The sequence below is a fragment of the Cetorhinus maximus genome, chromosome 20 (assembly GCF_964194155.1).
Source record: "Cetorhinus maximus chromosome 20, sCetMax3.hap1.1, whole genome shotgun sequence".
Classification (NCBI taxonomy): Eukaryota; Metazoa; Chordata; class Chondrichthyes; order Lamniformes; family Cetorhinidae; genus Cetorhinus; species Cetorhinus maximus.
Window position 1 is genome coordinate 8,720,202 of NC_135898.1, and position 20,216 is coordinate 8,740,417.

At 42.1% G+C, this 20,216-nt stretch overlaps 1 protein-coding gene across 6 annotated transcripts in view; it reads right to left on the bottom strand.

The window, feature by feature from the left end:
- Positions 1–431: 431 nt before the first annotated feature.
- LOC144694829 (AP2-associated protein kinase 1-like) overlaps positions 432–20,216 on the bottom strand; it is a 129,973-nt gene continuing 110,188 nt past the window's right edge. For all 6 annotated transcript variants that reach the window (XM_078565445.1, XM_078565443.1, XM_078565447.1 and 3 more), the window contains one exon: positions 432–8,138. In XM_078565445.1, the coding sequence (XP_078421571.1) occupies positions 7,102–8,138 (1,037 nt within the window). In that variant the 3' untranslated portion in view covers positions 432–7,101. The remainder of the gene's footprint in view (positions 8,139–20,216) is intronic.

Genomic DNA, 20,216 nt, shown 5'->3' on the forward strand with positions numbered 1-20,216 from the left:
GCCAGTTCATCTTTTTGGTGTTTGCGCTGGGTGGTGGAAATGGAAGGGGACACTGTGGGCCACAACATCCTGTTCTTCAGGTTATGCCATGGGACCTGTGATACATACCCCCCACACACACACACACAAAGCAGCACACACAAGCTTCATTTACTATCTCATCCAAGACACGAAACTGGGCAGCACTCCCCCAACTACCATACTAGTGTGACAAATATAATGATGTACTGAAGTCCTGGAATGGATGTTCAACCTTCCAATTTCCAGGTAACATTGATTTGAAATGAGCTCTGCTGGCAATCGCCATCCACAAAATCTAAATAAGGGAATAAATTTGCATGAGAATCAATGACCGATTGATCGTTCTCTCAGACCATGCACGTTAGTTTTAGCAACCACTGAAAGGAACCATTTTCCACTTCAATCAGAAGTAAAGCACCACACATTTTATTCTCAACAAGACCATTTTAATACAGATATTTTAAAATTTGTATAATTTCTTAGTGAAAACTAAAGGTATACAGTACTATTGAACACCAGGATACAATAAAATGGGCTACAGTGGGGGGAAAAAAATTCAATCATCTCTCAGAGAGGCACACTAAACAACCATGGGAAAAAAGTTTACACTTACAACCCAGTTCAGATACAGAAACACAAAAATGATATTCAGCTTTTAGAGTCCAGACAGGAATTTCTTTGGGTAACTTTTCCAATGCATGATTGCTGTGTACATTATATTAATGGAATCCATTGCAGAACAGATCGAGAGTCATCAGTCAGTAAAACAGGCACACTTAAGAAAATTCCTTCACCTGACAGCTCCTGATCAGGATATCAAAATTAAAATGAACAAAAATCTGACTGGATTTCTCACTCCGCACTTCTGTGTAATCATTAGTTCTTCAAAGTTATTTATCCCATGTCTTCAGTCTTGTACTAATTTCATTATTGCTTATTTTATCTTGGTTTCCTAACTTAGTTGATTTTCCCCAAATGTACTAAGGTCACTACTTGGTATTGTATGGAGACGTAGCAATCAAATGGTCACCTTGCTCAGCCTGTGCTGAATTTGCTCATCTGGGCTTTGGGCTGGGGGTGCGGAGTGAAGGTTGACCTTAACATGTCCATGGGCCTAAGGTGCAGAAGCCTGGGTTCCTGCTCTTGCCTCCCCCATCGGAAGCGACTCCTTGTGGAAAGTATGGGGTTGAGCTGGGTGACAATGGTGCTTGGATGTGATACCATCACTAAGAGGGCTGCCAATCCTCACCTAATCATACCCAAGTAACACGCACAGCTTCGGACTGGTAGCGAGAAGTAAACAAAAAGTGTAAGCACCACATTGATCTTGTGCTGAGAGCACCGCAAATTTATTTTAATACAACATTAAGTCTTGACTGTGTACGTGCAGGGTCAGCAAACAATGCATTGAGATTGCAGATGGAGACACCCTGTTGCCAATACCAAGAATGGGCTTTTAAAAAGATGAATCCAAATAGATCTTGTGAAAGCAGAGCAGTAACCCTTGGAACAAAAATGATGTTTCAATACCTGAAACAGCCTCTTTACCTGTGATCACAGGGAATGTCGTTCATGAACAAATCAATTTGAAGTGTTACTAACAGCATTTAGTTTATCATCCTGTCATTTTTCACGAATCAAGAACATAGTTAGCTTGTACCCCTTGAAATTATCTGGTGTAAAGATTGCACAAATGTTTCATACATTCACATTAAATTCGCTTGTCTATTTTACTGGGTGATTAATGTGTTTCCAAATAGATTAAACATCTCCATGAAAATAGCAAAAGAAGGTCATGCAAATGGCTAAGATTGTGTGTGATAATATTCCAGTGCAATTTCAAGGTTGCCGTCTGAGTGATTAATGTGGAGAGGAAGCTTGGAGTCATAGAAAAGGTGGGGGGAGGGCTGGTGTAGGGGAGCAAGAACACAATCTCATTGGAAACTTGGAAAAGATTTGGGCAATGCCAGAATTTTGGTACACATCTTGGGGTGTGGGCAGGTGTACTAATTCTGCCTGAGAGTACATCTACTGGTTTAAATGATCACTGTAGCGAGATCAATCAGCCAGACAGATACAGCATGAGCTTAAGTTATTTTATCCAGGTCTATCTAGTTTTCAAAACATTGCTTACGCTGTCTGGGATACTAAAAGGATAATATGGAGCAAACCAGTGTAAAGCTCATTGCCTTTGATCAACATTTGGCTTGCAGTGGTTTGGTGCTGGATAAATTCAGTAAAATTGACACTAGCCTCTTTCTTATTGAGCAGGGATTCTGTTGCTCGTCCAAAGTAAAGAGTCAGTCATTGCAGTAATCTTCCTGCCTCCCCAATGCCACCTCCCCTCTCTATCCAAAACCCCAACACTCCTCAAGGTGAGTGCTGCAGCTTCTCAGTACCAGTATAGGCAGGGCAGCACCAATGGTGGCTGCTGAGGCAGACTATTCAATTGGTGTCAAATTAGGGGCCATTTTGTACTTGTGACATATCTGGCAAGGAGGAGTGAAGAAGAAAAATGATTAAGGACAAGTTCATAGTGATGTAAATGAATCTGCAAACGGGAATGCATTTGGGAGAGCCAATCTGCCCTTAGGGTTTTTATAGGAATACACAATTTGTAAACTGTGGGTCGTAGCAGCAACTGACATGTTTAAATCTTGCAGAAAAGTCACTGTCAGCCAAAGTGTAACTCCAGCCTGAGAAAAACATGCTCTTGAAAGACCAAGGATGTCTGAATCTAAAACTGGAACTTAGTCACCATATTTTGGTTCTAGTTTGCTAAGGTGGGACATCTTGATGGGGGTCAAACCAACTTCAGAAATTCTCAAAGACCAATTCTACAGCTGCTTTCAAATCCTTTCTCTTCTTCACAGCCCATTAGCCAGTTTAATCGGTTCTTCATTATTACAATTTCACGAATATCCAAATGCAACACCCATCACACCTTCCCCCCCGCCTCAAACCCAACACCCCACCTTGAGTTTTATATGAGCATTCAGCCATCAGAGGAAAGCAGTGCTTGTTATCGCATTCAGCTGCAGAGCAGAGCAAGGTTCCTCCCCACACCCATCTGCAAACCAGCTCACTGGACGTATTGGAAATAGGCAGTAGGGTTCCATAATGTACCGGCAGCTCAATTAGGGCAGTGTTTGTGCCCATCACCAGATCAGGTCAGTGTTCCTCAATTCAAGGTCTAAATAAACATTCAAGTATCAACAAATTCATAAAGCTGTCCACTAAAAATGCAACAGCCGAACAGAAGCAGCTTCGCATTTAGAGAGCAATGACATATCATTCATCAGAAAATATCGACTTGACTTCACGATTTTTGACTTTGCTTTTTGTCAAAACTAGGAGTGTTTCCAAGAATGTGTGCAGATCAGAAAATGTTTGAGGAAAGATTGCTTAAAAAGTCTTCTAAAGCAATCCAAAATATGATGGGAAAAGATGCATGAAAAGGAGAGACAGAACTGTTTAATGGAAATTGTTTTAGTGCAACATTTGCTGTCGTCTTGGACCTTTGGGAAACATAATTAGAGGTTCAAGCAACTCAAGTCTTTTCATTTCATGAATAAAACAAAAAACGTGGTACAAACTGCTAAAACTAAATGCAAACAAAAAAGCTTATTCTCAGAATGAAGGGAGAACATAGTGCGCTGGATAGTTGCATGATGGCCTGCATTGTGAAGAGTGTCTTACATCGAATCAAATTCCTGACTTATCCCTCCTTGCAGCTTGTTCTGTTTCAATACTGCTGCTTACAAGCAGCCATGTGCCTTTGAGGAGACTGTCTAAAGGGCACTTGCGGCAGAGCATCTTGACCTATTGACAATCGCTCACTGGTTTACAGTAAAATAAAACAAAATGGAAACTGCAAGGGATACACACCAGAGCAGTCGGTTGTCTGTCAAGAGTGAAGAGGTTGTGACACTGTGTCCCCTTCATTCTAATAAAGGCTATACTCTCAATGTCAGAACCCATCTCTTAATCACTGTAAACCTGCAATAAAAACAGAAAATGCAGGAAAAGCCTATCTGGCCTGTCAGCAGTAGGAAGGAGCTGAAAGGGTTAAATTATGAGGATAGGTTCTATAGAGGAGGCTCATTTACTGTGGAGTGTAGGAGCTTAAGGGGTGACCTAATGGCGATGATTGAAGGAGTTGATAAGGCAGATAAGACAGAAACTTGTTCTGTACAATCCCACCACAACAAAAAGGGGGCATAACCTCAAAATTAGAACCAAGCCATTCAAAGGTGATGTTAGACAACGCTTCCCCACACAAAGGGGAGTCGAAATCTGGTCCTCTCCCCAAAAAGGCTGTTGAGGCCAAGGGCGAATGAAAAATTTGAAACAAAGGCTGCTCAGCTTTGTGTCAAAATAAATAATAAATCACAGAATCATTGGATTTAGGAGCAGGAATAGGCCATTTGGCCTAGAAAACCAAAGGGGAAAAGGATGTTAAGACACACATTAGCCATGACTGAATTAAATGGCAGAACAAGCTCAATGGGCTTGTTAACTGACTTGGATGCTAACTTGGATGCCAACTGACCTACTGTGGCTATTACCGGCTTGTTCTGTTTGCATTCTTGTGTTTCAGTGATTAATTGAGTCAAATTCCATTGCTCTTGGCAGCTAACTAGTGTTCTTAGGATCACATTTTGTGATCATTTAGGTTTTTTCATGAAAACATTGCAAATTAAGTCAGGAAATGGTCCAAAGAGGCTGCTGTTCTCTTGGAATAAGTCAAAGGCCATTATATTAAATTCCAACAAAACATAGAAAAGGCCTTATTCAGCTCGTAAAAGAGCATCAGTAATGACCAGTTTTGAAATGTGAACACCAGAAGAGGAGTAGGTGGTGTGAAGTGAGACACTGATACATTGACATTTAACTCTCTTCATTAGAACAGAGACACAATTTCATGAAAATACCATTTTCCATTTAAAACCAGGACTAGTGCTACATTCCATAAGATACCCTAAAGACGCCAAGTCCAAGATATCCTATGTGACAAGGGGACGCATGGAGCACAATTTTCCTCAGACTGGTTTGGAATTTTGCAAAAGCAAAGCAACTTTCAGCTCTTCATTTTTCTTCCTTTTATGCAGCAATTTGTTCTTTGGCCAAGCGTTCAACCTGGGTGGAAATTTGGCCTTCTTCAACCTACCTCATCACCACAAGGTTGGAAAAGGAAGCTGGATTACTGATCCTCTTGACGGCCAACAGGCCTCTTCCCATTTCTGAGCGCTCCCATCCCACGGACAATCGAGGCTGTAGAAAAACAGCCAGCCGACAGCCACAGCGACTTTTCACATGGAAATCTTTCCACGTTTACTTGATTTTTGAATTACGTTTTGTGGGGTTTTTTAAAATCCAAAATGGCAATTCAGGAGCTTTTTAAAATGAATGCACTAATTTCATAGAGTTCCTGGTTTTATAGAAGAGGGAATCACTTCAGCTCATCATTGTCATCTCCAGTACTTGGAGAAAGGAAGCTACAGACAAGCCAAGAAACTTTTTATTTCGAAATGAAGCATCTTAAGGGCTTGGGACATGAATTGAATTCCCAATGAATGTGATTTCAAAAGCTAAGTAGGGAATGTCAGGTACTCATGTGTTATCACTTTATTTGGCAATTCTTTTAGCAGCATTTTAACAATTATTGCCAATTCACTGTTCAGCCCCTTCCCCCGTCAGTCACAACGTAATTTAAGACCCAGCTTGCTAAGGCATTACTAGCTCAGAACTGGTACCAAGCTACAAGCTGTGGCCTTGCTTGCAAGGCAGGGAGGCATGACTGTCACAAGATTTCAGGAACGCCTGCAGAATAATTTTGAATACAAACTACATCCAACTTCAAATGTAGTTTAATGACTGTGATTAGCTTGCAACTCAAAATGACATTTGTTGGTGTATCGTACGCTGACCATTGAACAGAGTGGTCACGTACCTTATCCACCAAAATTATATTTTCTCAACACATGCCTAGTCTGGTAAATCGCAAAAAATCTTACCTGTGATAAAAATTGATGGTGCAAGTGAATTCATTCAAACCTCCTCGGTGGAACTTTTTGTTTAATGCAAGAATGAGAGATCTTCAGCAGAGTCACTCAAATAAAGGCATCAGCTAACTTTTAGTCACACCTTGCAAGCCTAAGCTTCATTGTCTGAAACCACTGGGCAAACATTAAAGGAATCTATGATTGTATCGCTTGCATCTTGTGTTCACTGTGCAACAAAACAGGGTCAACACTGCACACAGTGTCACTCTAAAACGCACTCCACACTTTTGGAGGACAGCACCGTCACAGCAGCAGCAGGATTGTATCACTATGAATGTCTACGAGTTTGCAGTATCCCAGTTCAATGCACAAACTCATCCTCTGGAAATAAACCTGTCTAGTTTTACAAGGCACTGTTAAATTGCATTTTTCCTTCAATTTACAATTAGGCAGTTGAATAAAATTTGGTTGCATGGTAGTGTTTTATATTTACATATTTAATGCAGTGTATAAAAGATAATCACACCCACAAGGAGGCAATCGCAAGAATTATTGAACACTGTGCGATGTGAAACACTTTTGTGGTGCATTTCTTATCACCATCGTATCTAAATTGAGGTTGGAGGTTAGATCCAGCATACAACTTAAATAAAGCTGGGCTCCTCACAGAGATCTGCTGAAAAGCCAAAGAAGCCTTCAACCCAATTCCAAGGGTGAAACACTACATATTCTACTTCCCTTCTACTGTAATTGTGGGCCCAACTGGACCATGCATGTGTGGAATCCGTAATAAAGACTATCTGGAACTGGCTTACAACTTGACAACCCTTTGCTGCCTTGGCCAGGTTGAAGAGGGTGGTCATTCTATCAGATGGGGCCTTGTCCAAACTTGAATGCCCGAGAGGGAGAAAGAAAAAAGATTATTTGCACAATACCATGGCCTGAGATTTGACAATTTAACAGGTTTGATACAGTCCCATTAAGGTGGCGAGAGAAAGGGTGTAATGTTCCTTAACCGACCAAGTGAGATACTGCAATTTGAACTGATGCTTCCCCCAAACCCCCTGGTCACGTGTTAAGGTTTCTGATTTCGGGGTTTAGTGGGAAAGGGAGCTGCAGCAAATGGGTCAGTCCCACGCACTTCTGAAGTCCTTGGGTGCAGAGAGGCAGGGCTGTCGGCTCCTCGCATTTTATCAGCCATGTGCGCAGTGGCGGGTGGCTGATTCTGCCACTCCTCCTCTTTGTAGTGACGGGAGTATTTGGCTAGTGCCCGAGGACGGAAGGGCTGAGGGCTCACAGCCGCCAGCAACGCTTCCTGAGCTAACAAAGTGCCGGGAGGATGCATTTGGTGGTTTGGAAAGTCAGTGGAATCTTTCAGCGGGTCTGTTTCTCGGTTAGACACCGCTTCCCTAGACTGTTGCTGGTTGATGGCTTTGAAAGCTGTTGCAGGATGTTGGACTCCTCCAGACGATCCAACACACTGGTCTTGAAAACCAGGGAACCTATTTTGACCCATTTGATGGGCATCTTGGGCAATGCTCCCAAACTGCAAATGCTCAGGCACTTCTTCACTGGCTTTCGCTACGAGTGGGTATGAAGCCGCCTCTTCCAAGGTTGCCAATGCTTTCTTTTTGGAGAATGGTGCTCTTGTAAAGACATCAATTTCCTCGGTTTGATTTCGAGTAGCACTGATTTTTGCTTTGAACGGAGCCTTGGTGAAAACATCGAGAGTACCCTGCACTATTTCAGCGCCCCTCAGGTTTCTGAAGGGAGCAGCAGAAAACACATCCACCTCAGTATTGGTTTCTTCAGCCATGTCCTTGGCTGGAGGCTCCAGCAGGTTTGCCACACCTGGACGGACAAGCTTAGGCTGTCCTTCCACCGAATTCTGGGCTTTTCCAGCCTCCTCATCCTCTTCCGAATCCATCAGGAGGGGTCTGTGGCCGCTGCTGTCCAGTGGGTCGCCACCATCCTCGATGCACTCTTCGTCACTGCTGTGCACAGAATTGGAGCTGAAAGGTTGGGCTTGGCTAGGCCAGTTCACAGTCAAGTTGTTGGCTCCCTTGGATCTGCCCACTTCAGGAGCATCTTCAGCTGTATCCGTTGGGAAACCTGGAACACAACAAGAGCTGGTTAATTCACTGACAGCAGTACTCTGCGCCCTGAAACACAGTAGGATCGATACTGATTCAACAGAGGATTTATTTTACAGCAAAGCATGAATAAAGGCCACTTGCTTTTCAAAGACTGCAGAGCCTGGTGGCAGAAAGCTAGCTGCTACGACACCACCAGCACACAGGACCCAGGTGCTTGAGAGATCTTTTCACAATCCAGTTGAAATGCCATCCACAAGAACTTTTTGAGAGAATCAGAAATCATTGTCACAGCACTAACTCCTCTTCAACTGGAGAATTTGGGCTGGACTTTGTTCTTGGTGCATTGGGGCTTTAATGACCATGAAAGCTCTGGGCTGCCACAGTGAAAGAAAGCTCACTGCAAAGTCTCTAAACCTCTGCACCTACAACATACTTGTGTACATATAATAGCCTCATATTTACAGACAGAGAGAGACAGACAGACGGCAAAGGAGTGTGTGCAAATGAGACAGAGACAGTGAGAGGCTGGATTGTGTTTGAAGGAAGCAACACATGCAGTGACTGAAGACTGATAATGCACCGAGCTGAACTTTGGCAATTTAGGATTACTCCTTAGCCCCTGCTGCATCATCAGCTACTCCGAATACGCACCAAATATCAGTTTCGAAAGGATCTGGAAAGACCCTTGTTAATGTGTTAATTGTATTGTTCGGGTTAAGGGTAAACAGGTGGAAGGCATTGATTAAGTATCTTGAGCATTATAAAAAAAAGGGACTAGTTCACGGCCAGGTGTCCCTGGAAATGGAGCACGCAGTGTCCACTGGTATGCTTGAGGCCTTCCACAGTCGGTGGGGGAGTGGTGGTGGTGGGGGGCGGGGGAGTGGTGGGGATGGGGGTGGGGGGTTCATCATCACCCCCAATAATTACATTTTGATTTGATTTTGTAAGCTTCCTTTCACGTTTTTGTTTTAGTTACAGTGCCCCACTAGGGGCTGTCACCCCCTCACATTTGTTGATTTTTAGTTTAAATTTATTTATTTTTGTTTTGCTTGAAAGAGTATAAAAAGGGGCTGGTTTGTGGCCAGGTGTCCCTGGAGAGGGAGCACGTGGTGTCCACTGGTACGCTTCAGGCCTTCTATGACCTGTGGGCACCACAGCGGGTGCAGTGCAAAATCATCATGCAACCAAAACAACATTTTAATTCGATTTGCTAAGTTTTCTTTAAAAGTTTTGTCATTTTGTAACAGTGCCCCTTTACGGGGGTGTCACTGAGTGAATTAGTTCATTTGTCCATTTGTCTATTTTTATTAGTACACAAAAAGAGTATAAAAAGGGACTGGGAGGCCTTGTGGTGCAGTGGTAGTGTCTCTCCCTCTGGGCTCGAGTCCCAGGCCAGGACTTGTCAGGCGTAGAAGGAACTTCATGACGCAGTTCAATGGGCTGATAATCAGCCTGGGAATCCTTCCATCACTTGCCCACTATTACCCAAAGGGAACAAAATGCATGTGAAGATACATGAAATAAACATAAAAAAAGGACTGTGCCCCTTTAAGAGACTATTAATCAGTTTTTATTGCTATACTTCGAAGGTTATAAAAAGGGAATGAGAGGTCTTGAGGCTCAGTAGGTGTGACCCCTGCCTCTGAGCCACAAGCTCTGGGTACAAGTCTCACTCTAAGGCTTGTTGGCTGTGGAAGGAGTGTTTATCATGTGGTTCGAACAGATTGATTAACTGCCTGCTAATCTTTGCAATGATTCCCCCCCACATAGGGAAGAAGGTGTATATGAAACAAGTGTAAAAAGGGACTGCTTGGTCATTGGAGTACTGGCACGTAGGAGACAGGGATACATAATGCTGCATTCTGTGAATAAACCTACCATCAACAAAAGAATCTGTGTTTCATATTTCACCATCCAGCTTGGATCCATTCCCTTCCCTTCAAGTTTCATCTCTATGACCAGTAATGCCCCTTTCCACTCCTGCTCTGCAGTCACCCATAAACACTGAGCTATGTTTTGCTGGTGTAGGGGCAGAATTATGAAGTTGCTGTAACAGGATGTCATCCCAGCATGCAATGCACTTGTTCCTTGAAACACTTTCCAGCCTATGCTTCTTCCATGCATGATGAAGTATGCAGTACAATGTCCAAGGGGAAGGACTCAAAAAGTTTTTGATCCCCTGAACTGCTCTGCGGTATAAAAACTTCAGGGACAGGAACTTAGAATTACAGCCTGGGTCTGATCAGAAACAGGCATTTCAGGGTTATAAAAATAGCATGTACTGCGCCAATAAAAAGTTTCTCAACAACCTCACTCAGTTGGAGATTATTTGCAAAATCCCCAAGGTGCAGGACCGATTGGATGCAATGATTTCAAAAACTCCCAAGCTGATTAAAAAGTGATCACCAACCATTCTGCAAACAATTGGGATTCACACTTCCAGTGAACAATGAGGGAACCTTGAGCAGGGATCCTCGACCCATTGAACACCAGGGACGCCCCAATTTCCATTGTGTTTCTTGCCAAAAGTCACTCTCACACACTTTGAACAACTCCATAAGAGTTATCTATGTTTAAGCATTGCAAGGCCATAATTATTCGGGAGAAGAGAGCTTTAATTAAATGGTTATTGAAAAAAAATCTACTGAATAATCGTGGCCTTTCAATTCTTAATGTGTGTGGATGACCCTTATCGCCTTCCTCTCCAGATGCTTTATAAAGTATTGAACTTGGAATAAAATACAGTACTGGAACGTGTGCGGACTTAATGGACCTGATTTTAATTCTGTCTAAGTGGGTGAGTTTTGAATGAGTTACAAACTCGCCCATTTATGAATTTAATAAATACACAACAGAAACTAAGTTAACTGGAAGCATCAGCACATTGACAGTCCAATATTTACTTAGCCACAATGTTTCCATTGTAGACACATTTACAAAACACACAATTGTAATAATATGTGTGGTACAAGGTAAACTGATCAGCCGGTTGCTGTTTTGTGGAACATGATTCCCAAAGGATTGCCAAACATCCTCCAATCTTTTTTTAATAAAAACAGGATCTGTCCTATTCATTCATGATAAATCGGCATCTCTGCTGGTCAGACAAGTCAATGTAGGCCATAATTTTAGCAAACAAGCCAAGTTAAAGGTGATCCCTGCAGTCAAGTGCTCGAGAAATGGTGAACCTGCCACTGAAGGAGGCTATTTTCCACTGTTTCCATGAATTTAAATGGGTGGAAATTCCGACAGTGTGAGCCTCACCTTTCCCAGCCATGGCCCCTCTGTGTTCTGCACCCCCACCCCCTGCAACAAAAGTCAACTATTTCCTACTTTAGTTCAAACAGTTGGGACAGAAGGACCTATTGTCACTTTTCCACCAACTGATGCTTTATTATGAAAAAAAGCAGCTGCTCAGGCAACTGAGTGGAATGGGTTTCAAACTGGAACTGAAAACCATAAATTGAATGCCGTGCATAGACTGGAGTTATCAATGAGCGAGCAGATCTTACTGGGCAGGTGTCTTGTAAAACAGACAGCAAAAGGATGTCCGAGAAGAATTCTGTGTTTCCTCCACTCCAGCAACCTTGCCTCCGGGTTAACTTTGTAATCTGGAAAGTGGTTGTGCCACAGTGGCTGAGCAAAATGTTCGGAGTCAGCAAAGCCCCAGGCCATGCATTATTGATGGTGAGGAGGCAATTCTGGAAAAACTCTCCCCAGGAGGCAACTCACCAGCTACAGATGAAAGCTGATGCTATAAATCTGAAACAGAAAATGCTGGAAGTACACAGCAAGTCCAACATCTGAGGGAGAAAGCAGGCGAACCTTTCAGGCGGAGACCCTGGAGCAAGTTCGAATGGAGGATCAATACTGGAAACAGCAATCTGCCTTTTGTTTTGTCGGATGTTCCTGGAGCTGCTGTGGGCTTCCAGCACTTAGTACTTAAATTGCATCCGGTTCATACGAGCACAGGCTCAATGCAACTGTTTGAATTTTCTTTTCGCCACGGAATGCTGATGGCTAATCTTACCAATCTCAGAATTATCCTACTAAATGATTTAAAGGAAAACAAAAATAATTCGTCTCATCAGTCCTGCACCTCTTACATGTATTTTGTGGCTAAACGTACAAACGAGAAGAGAAAATGCTTCCCCATTGGGACATTATTTCATTCCTTCTGTATTTTAATTCTGGAAATACATGAGCAAGTTGATGTGAGTACACAAATGGAAGTGGTTTCAACATCATCATGCAGATAGACAGCCAGTTCACAAAACATGCAGATTCATGCTCAACATGTTGCAAAAACATGAAAGGAGTTTGGGGGCAATATTCATAGAATCCATCACTCTGTGAAGTTCCATCCTGCTCATGAATAATACATTTCCAGGATACACTGTGTTTTTAATCCAAAAGTATTACTGGTATTATGCATTCTCAGTGTAAAACCCTTCATCTTTCAGGATTTAAATTGAGATCCAAGATTGCAGACTTGATCCACATAATGACTTTGAAAAATAAATCTCACCAAAAGCTGACGTCCTGTGTCAACTGCAACTGATATAAACAGCTGAGATTTTGGCTAAAAGCTCCTTACGTGTGCTACGAAAATAACACAGGTTTTACAGCATTCTGAATTGTCAATCTACCCTATTGCAAGTGGAATAAATTTTTGACTTTCAGAAAGTTCCAGAAATGCACTTTTAAAAAGTTCTTACCTGAACAGAAGCACCATGAGGCTTTAAAATGCCATTTCTGCCAACTTCCGGTTGCATTTATAGAAAAGCTCAGGTACAGTTTAGGACACGTTAGAAACAGATTAGTTAATCCTTCATTTCATTTCTGTCCCTCCCAATCACATTCATTTTCTACCGGCATTTCCTCTTTTACAATCTCACTTGACCTCTGAATTCCCTCATCGGTTTGTCGCAGCAAGATTTAGAAATACATTTTTTTTCATTTTCTTTCCAAGTAGGAGTGTATTCATTTACAATTTTTCATTTACTACTCCTTGCTGGATTCCAGGGCTGGGGATAATCAAATAAACACTCCTATTGCTCCTCCTCTGCCCACATCTCCCATTACCCCAGTACAGTCAACATCAACAACCCCTTGTCAACGTTGGTCAGATTCGATAAAACTGCCTCTTTTGTGTCTAGGTATTCTTTAACCCCAGCTTACTGCAACTGTACTTTTGGGACATTTCCATCTACCCAATGCCAAGAGGGAGCAAGATGGCCCCACAATTTAAAAAGAAGAGATCTCCCGTTTAAGACAGAGATGAGGAGATAAATTTTCTCTCAGAGGGTTGTTAGTCTGCGGAATTCTCTTCCCTAGAGAACAGTGGCGGCTGGGTCATTGAATATTTTTAAGGTCAAGTTAGATAGATTCTTGATTGGCAAGGGAGTAAAAGGGTATCGGGGGTAGGAAGGAAAGCAGATTTGAGGCCACAATCCGATCAGCCATGATCTTATCAAATGGCGGAGACGGCTTGGGGGGCCAAACGGCCTGTTCCTAATTCGTATGTTCCTACTAGGAACCAGTCTGGGATGTCCAATTCCTTCCTTTTGTGATACTATTGTAATCAGATAGAGGAAATGCTTAATCCATCTACCTGAGCCAGATTCAAGGACAGGTCTCAGAGAAATGTGAACTGTGTCCCAGCCCTTTTCTGCTCATTCTAACTTCAGGGTACAACAGTTGGAAGTGATTTTGTTTGCTGATGAAGTGGTACTTTTGGAACCATCCATTGGTGGAATGTCAACCGGAAATGGGACTGTCCATATCAATTAAGATGCTGCTCTGTACTCCATCAGGGAGCTTCACTCAGCTTTGTGCTGGAGGTCAGGGCCAATTTTAAACAAAACCACTTTCACAATAACACTGCGGTGCAAATGCATCCTTCAACTCCAGACCAACTAGAAGCTGCTTTACTCTCAAATCAGCTCAACGTGATTGGAAAAAACATACGCAAAAAAGATGATTTTGGATTTCTAATGAATAATTCAAGTGTTATTATCATTACCTGAAGCTCATGCCCAAATGCCATGTTGTAATCATTCTCAGAAATCTATTGAAAGTTTCAAAATAGCCCAGGCTTGGGGGTGTTGGTCAAAGATCTTCAAATGAAGCAAGGACTTCCCTGCCCAACATTTTTGGTGTGTTTGTTTGTAGCGTTATGCAAGTTTCTCATTTGGAGCAGAGAGGCTGGGGGTCAGCGGGGAAAGGGTAGGGGGGGCCAAACTATCGACTGGCAACCCTTGAGATAGAAAGAAGGGGAGCTTCAGCGCGGGGTCAATAACTACATGCCAGCCTTCTCTGCATTCATTCCCGTTTAACCAACAGGTTGAACATGCAGGCACAGAGCTGTGGGCACTAGGGTGGTTGGGGTGGGGATAATCAGCGAAGGAGATGAAGACACAATACAAATCTTATTTTAAGATATATGCATCAAAACATTATTTATTGGGAAAATGATCACTTGGATACATTACAATGTAAAGTATAGATACAACGTTGTCATTGGCAAGACCCCCTTTAGTCACTAGAATCTGTACAAAAATACTCTGCTTTGATTTGATTTGCAGCTTTACTCTGCCCAGTAATGCTTCAAACGTTCACTCTTCTGCACCACTAAATGCAGACAAGCGTTCCAATAAGTATTGTGACGGCAGAGAATAGGGGCTGGGGCATCTCCTCCTTTAGTGGGAGTTACACAGGAGTTCAGGTTTTACAACAAAATCCATCTTTGGCAAGCAAGCCACGACGGTTTGCGGGGGGCTGGTGGGGGGGGGGGGGGGGGGGGAGAGTGAGGTTGGCGCGGAGGAAGGTCGCATGTCTCGCGGCTGCACCTCCGCCACTTCTGGAAATAGACAATGCAGAAGAGAGACTGTGCCTGCTAGTGCCACATGAAGGGTGATCGCTTACACATTTACGAAGCGTTGAACCGGGAACACGACCTTAGAGGAGAAATAGAAACCAAACAACCAGGATGCATTCTAAAAAGCCTGATCTGGAGAATACAGAATCAGTGTCCTTGTAGAAAAACAGAAATAAAACACGATATTGACACAGTCTGTGTAAGCCAGAGACTGAGAAAGAGAGATTTTGAAGATTTGAAATCTCACAGCAAAGTCAAAGCTAATCAAAGCATCCCGAAGAGGGTTTCACAATTGATCTCCTAGTTTTGTCACAAACACGTGTAGAGTTTGCTTCTCGCATTGATCGTGTTAGACCCTTGACTTTAAAAAATATCCAATGATGTTTTTTAAAACCACAGCACCGCCCTTGGTATAGGTTTTGAAGAGTGCACATACAACAGACATCACATTATACTAGAATTGCACAATACTGCAGCTGGAATAACTACAAGTCACAATAGTAAAGTCTTATTGATATGAATATAAAAGCAAAGGGAAATAAGACTGACCTTCAAGAGATCTACTTGCTAACCCACAATGATTTGAAACTACAGTAGCAGAAGTTGCATAGGTTTGCAACACATGAACCTCCAATAAAACTTCAGATTGGAAAGAGGGCATTTTACAGGCAGTTCAAATGTACATTATTTCAATTGATGGAGTTAGAAAAACATTAGTTCTGTTGGAAGCAAAACAAACAAGGAACTAAGTGCACATTACAAAGATGTGATTCCAGGTTACAGCAATAAAGACATGAACAAGAACAAGAAAAATGCAGCTGAGTGCAGTATTGGAAGGAACATAAATAAATTTCATTAATTATTGAAGCAAAATAAGTTAATACAGATTGGCTTCAAATGGCTTAAACCTGGGTACTGAACAAGAATAAAAATAGGAGCTACATGAACAGTTACAGAATGAAGCCGTCTGGATACTGTTACATTATTAACTGATACTTGAGGAATTTTTCATTTTATGGCAAGGATTGATGTCAGGAGTCACGCCTACTCTCAAAAGAAATAACATTTACACAATTTTTCCACCACTTATTTATATATTGGAGACCCACTTCTTGCCAGTTCTTTTTATGGTGGAATTTTTGCAGATTAGTGTGCCAGCTATCAGCAGCTCAGCAGTATCTGCTGTTATCAGCATTGCTCTGCAGATGGGCCAGCAATGAGGTTTCTCACAAAACACAGCTCCCTTTTCAGCCTGCGCACTGTGGCTGGGTAAGAGAGTCAATGAAATGTAATACCTTGCACGCAGGGAGAGAGTTAGCAGTGGCTTGCACCCAAGGCCAACGTGCATTTCACCGACAACTTGCGCCCGAAGCAGCAGAATTTTGCATATGGAATATCCGAGAGACAGCAACCGAATGGCATTCTAAGGTGGTCACTCAATTTTGGCCTCTGCTGCCTAGTGAAGACGCTTGTGTGCCTCAGGGCAGCAACTAGGTCAATGCAGCATTTTTTTCCTAGCCTTTGTCCCACACAATACATACTGAAACAGCCTCATAATCTTCTTATTGATTCTCAAGCACTAATATTTCCACCCACTAAGTTATGAGTACCACTGGCTGGGCCAGCATGCAAAGTGCCCAGCAGTGCTTCACGTGTATGTGTGCAGGTATTGCTGCTTGAATCTGACGAGGCAACATCGTCTGATGTATCACGAGGGAAAAGGGGCACTGTTCTGTTACATCATAACCACTAGGCACAAAACCAAGCAAGTAATTTTCATGCTCTTCAGCAACACAAACCCCACCTTCCCCCCACCTCAAATCATGGTTCAAATCACATGAGTTGTTGAGGATTTCAATAACTGCAGAATACTGTTTCTGGTACGCCTAATTTTGATCATACTGTTGTGACCTCATTCTCTTTTCTGTCCAAGACAATTTTACCACGCTAAATTTTGGCAAACCGAAATGAAATCTTGCAGTTGTGACATGAAGAAACCAGTGTTGCCGAAATTAATTCTGGACTGTTTGGAAGAGTACAACATAGAATGCGATGCATAATCCATTACTGGAAAAGTAAATGTTGCACAGAATTTATATTTATCAAATTCTTGTATGCTGTCTCTGACAGATGTTGAAAATTCATTCACACGTGGTACTTTACAATCTCGGCATATCTCCGTGCTATTCGTCGGCAAGGTAGATACAGGGGAGGAGGAACGTGAGGTTGAGGAAATTAATTACAGCGTACACAAATGTAACTTTGAAACTTGACCACATAAAAGGAGCAGATATTGAGAAGGAAAGTCAGAGGCATGCCAGGCAGGTTACTCCATATTAAATTTATCTCACATTTCAAAATGACACAAATGACATTAAAGTCGAGTATACCTATCACGCACACACCATCTATCCAACCTTCTCTGATAATACACCAATCTACATCAATACGTGGACTTTATGCAGTGTACTTGTACTTTTCATCATCTTTACATTTGTCAGATGAGAACATCAGGAAATACAGACTTCCTTCATCATCCCCAGACTCTCTATAGAAATACCATTACACAACAGGACCCAACAGGCAGATCCAAGAGATAATTTTGATGATCACTGGCAAAGAGAAAGGGCTTTTTGCAATACACAACGTTTCCCAGAAAAGAAGCTCGATCAAGTCTTTTAAAGATGCCACTGGATGAGTGGATGAGGGAAACCTGGTAGACACTGCATCCTTGAGATTTGCAGAAAAGCTTTGATAAGGTACCTTCACAAATTGAAATTTTGCAGTTACTGTGTTAATTTGCTAACTGGGATTAGAAACAGGTCTAAATCAAAACAAGGTGCAGTTTATGGATGTGGATCAGTATGAATGCATGCTAGTACTGGTGGTGTCCCCCAGGAATAAGTCCTGGGCTCGCTTCTGTTTACTCTTTTTATTCATGAACTGGACACTAGTATTGGGAATATGATAACTAAGATTGTCAATTATACCATAAATATGAACATGATTCAAAGACAGCCGAGGAACACAATCTGATGTAAACAGATTTAGATTTGGAAGGGAAATAGGCCATACAATAACAAATGGCATTTAACCTACATAACTGTAGTGACATGCATGTTGGTAGCAGCAACTCAGAATATGCTCATAATTTATAGGGAATGATCATGAAAGTGGTTGAGAGAGAAAAGGATTGAGGTGTTATTGGACATAGAATAGCGAAGTTGCACAACCAGTACTGAGAAGCCATCGCCAAAGCAAACGGGGTTTTGCGTTTCTTAATGGAACCAAACAGTACAAATTAAAGGACACTATTCTGATAATGGTGCAGGCCCTTGGTTAGACCACGTTTAGGGTAATGTGCCCCAAGTTTGGTCCCTTGAAATGGTGGGTGGCCTTTAAAACAGCTAGGTGAATGATTCCAAGCATAAAAAACATTAGTTACTCAGGCTTAAAAAAACTGGGTGCATTTACTCTTGAGCAGTAGAGGTTTAGAGGCAACAAGATGAAGGTTTACAATGTAGTAAAAGGCCTGGATTGCATGCCTATTGACAGGTTATTCCAATAATTGATCAGAATACGAACACATGCCATTTCCTGAACTAGTTGCAGTCAAATGAGGAAGTTGGAATCAAGTGGGTGAGAGTGGAGAGGGAGGTGAACAAAAAGAGTCTCGTTCAGATGGTGCAGGCATCATGGCAGGGCTGGCTTGACAGACAAGTTGCTAGTTTCCTGCATCAACAACAGACATCCTCAGCAACAGCAGGATCTCGAGTTGCACTGAAGTCTACTCCCCATCTTACCACCTAGATCTGACACATCCAATCATTCATGATTACGCCATCTCTCCTCCTCTTATCAACCTATCCTGTGCTTTGGGCATTGATCCTTGAACTAAGTTTCTCAGTTTAGAGAATACTGTAGGCAATGTTAGTCAACATAGCAACAAGAATACAGGATAGGCCATGGGTCCAATGGCATGTATGATTCAGAGTATCCTTCTTATTGGTTCAAAAGTATCCGATTGAATGACAGTCATTACCGCTATTCATGCTGGGCTGAACCAACCAGAAACAGGACCAACAAGAACAGAAGCAGCAGCAGATACTGATTTCTTTATTTTTACAAAGAAAATGGAGAACTGTAAGCGATTTCTAATTTGCCAAAACAATCTGGGGAACATGGTAACTGGCAGACAACAATGACTTTCACCAACAAGCATACAATATGCAATTGTTACAGTCACAGGAAACACACACAACTCAGAATGGAATTCTTATAGCAGTTAAAGTTTCTTCTGTTTCTGAATGAATAAGCAGCTGCCATGATGGTCATGTAACACTAAACAGTGTCCACAGCTGAAGGTTTGTTCTGACTGGGAGATTAACACCAACAAATTGGGCATTTTGACTCCCGGTGTATCCAGTGGCACATCTTGGGGTGGGGGAAAGTATTGACTGACACATGCTAAAAAAAAATTGCCTAATTAATACATTAATCTAGGAAACATCAATCCATGAACCTTCCCTGTGGCTGAGCCATGCCCTGTACAGCCCACAACTCAGTATTTTATTTTCTAGTCAGCTTAATTAAAAGCAGAAGAGTTACACTGACTGAAGGATGACATTGATAAATAGTCAATGATCTCATTATTTCTCCTGCTTTTTGTGATTATTTCTGTATTTTGAAAAAAAAATCAGACACTCAGATGAAGATCTATGGTTCAGGTTCACACAGGAAGTGAATACAACATGTCCTCTACTGGACGCCAAAGTAATTTCATAGATTAGTAACTTAAACTCAAGCGCATTGGCCATCTCCAATCTCTTAGTTTCAAATTGGCTCCTCTGTTGGACACAAAGTGCTTGTTTGTGAGGAAAAAGAAAGTCAAAACAAACCCACCAACACTTCCTGTCTCCCTCAAGACGCTAAATTTAAAAAGATTTAAATGTCCAAGCTATCAGAACCTTCCCTCCATAGAGTCAACCTCCCTGTCATGACTTTAGCATTACTTATGACTCCAAGTAAATACATCATGAACTGCGCACCAAATTGCACTGCATCGAGTCACTTCCCATAACTTTTAATTCTGAATCAACTGAGATAGCCAATGCTGAAAAATGGCTTCATCATGGACATTTTCATTATTCAATTTCCTGGATTTGCCAAGACCCAGCTCAGCAATTCCTTCATGCACGTGAATGTCAGCTTTGA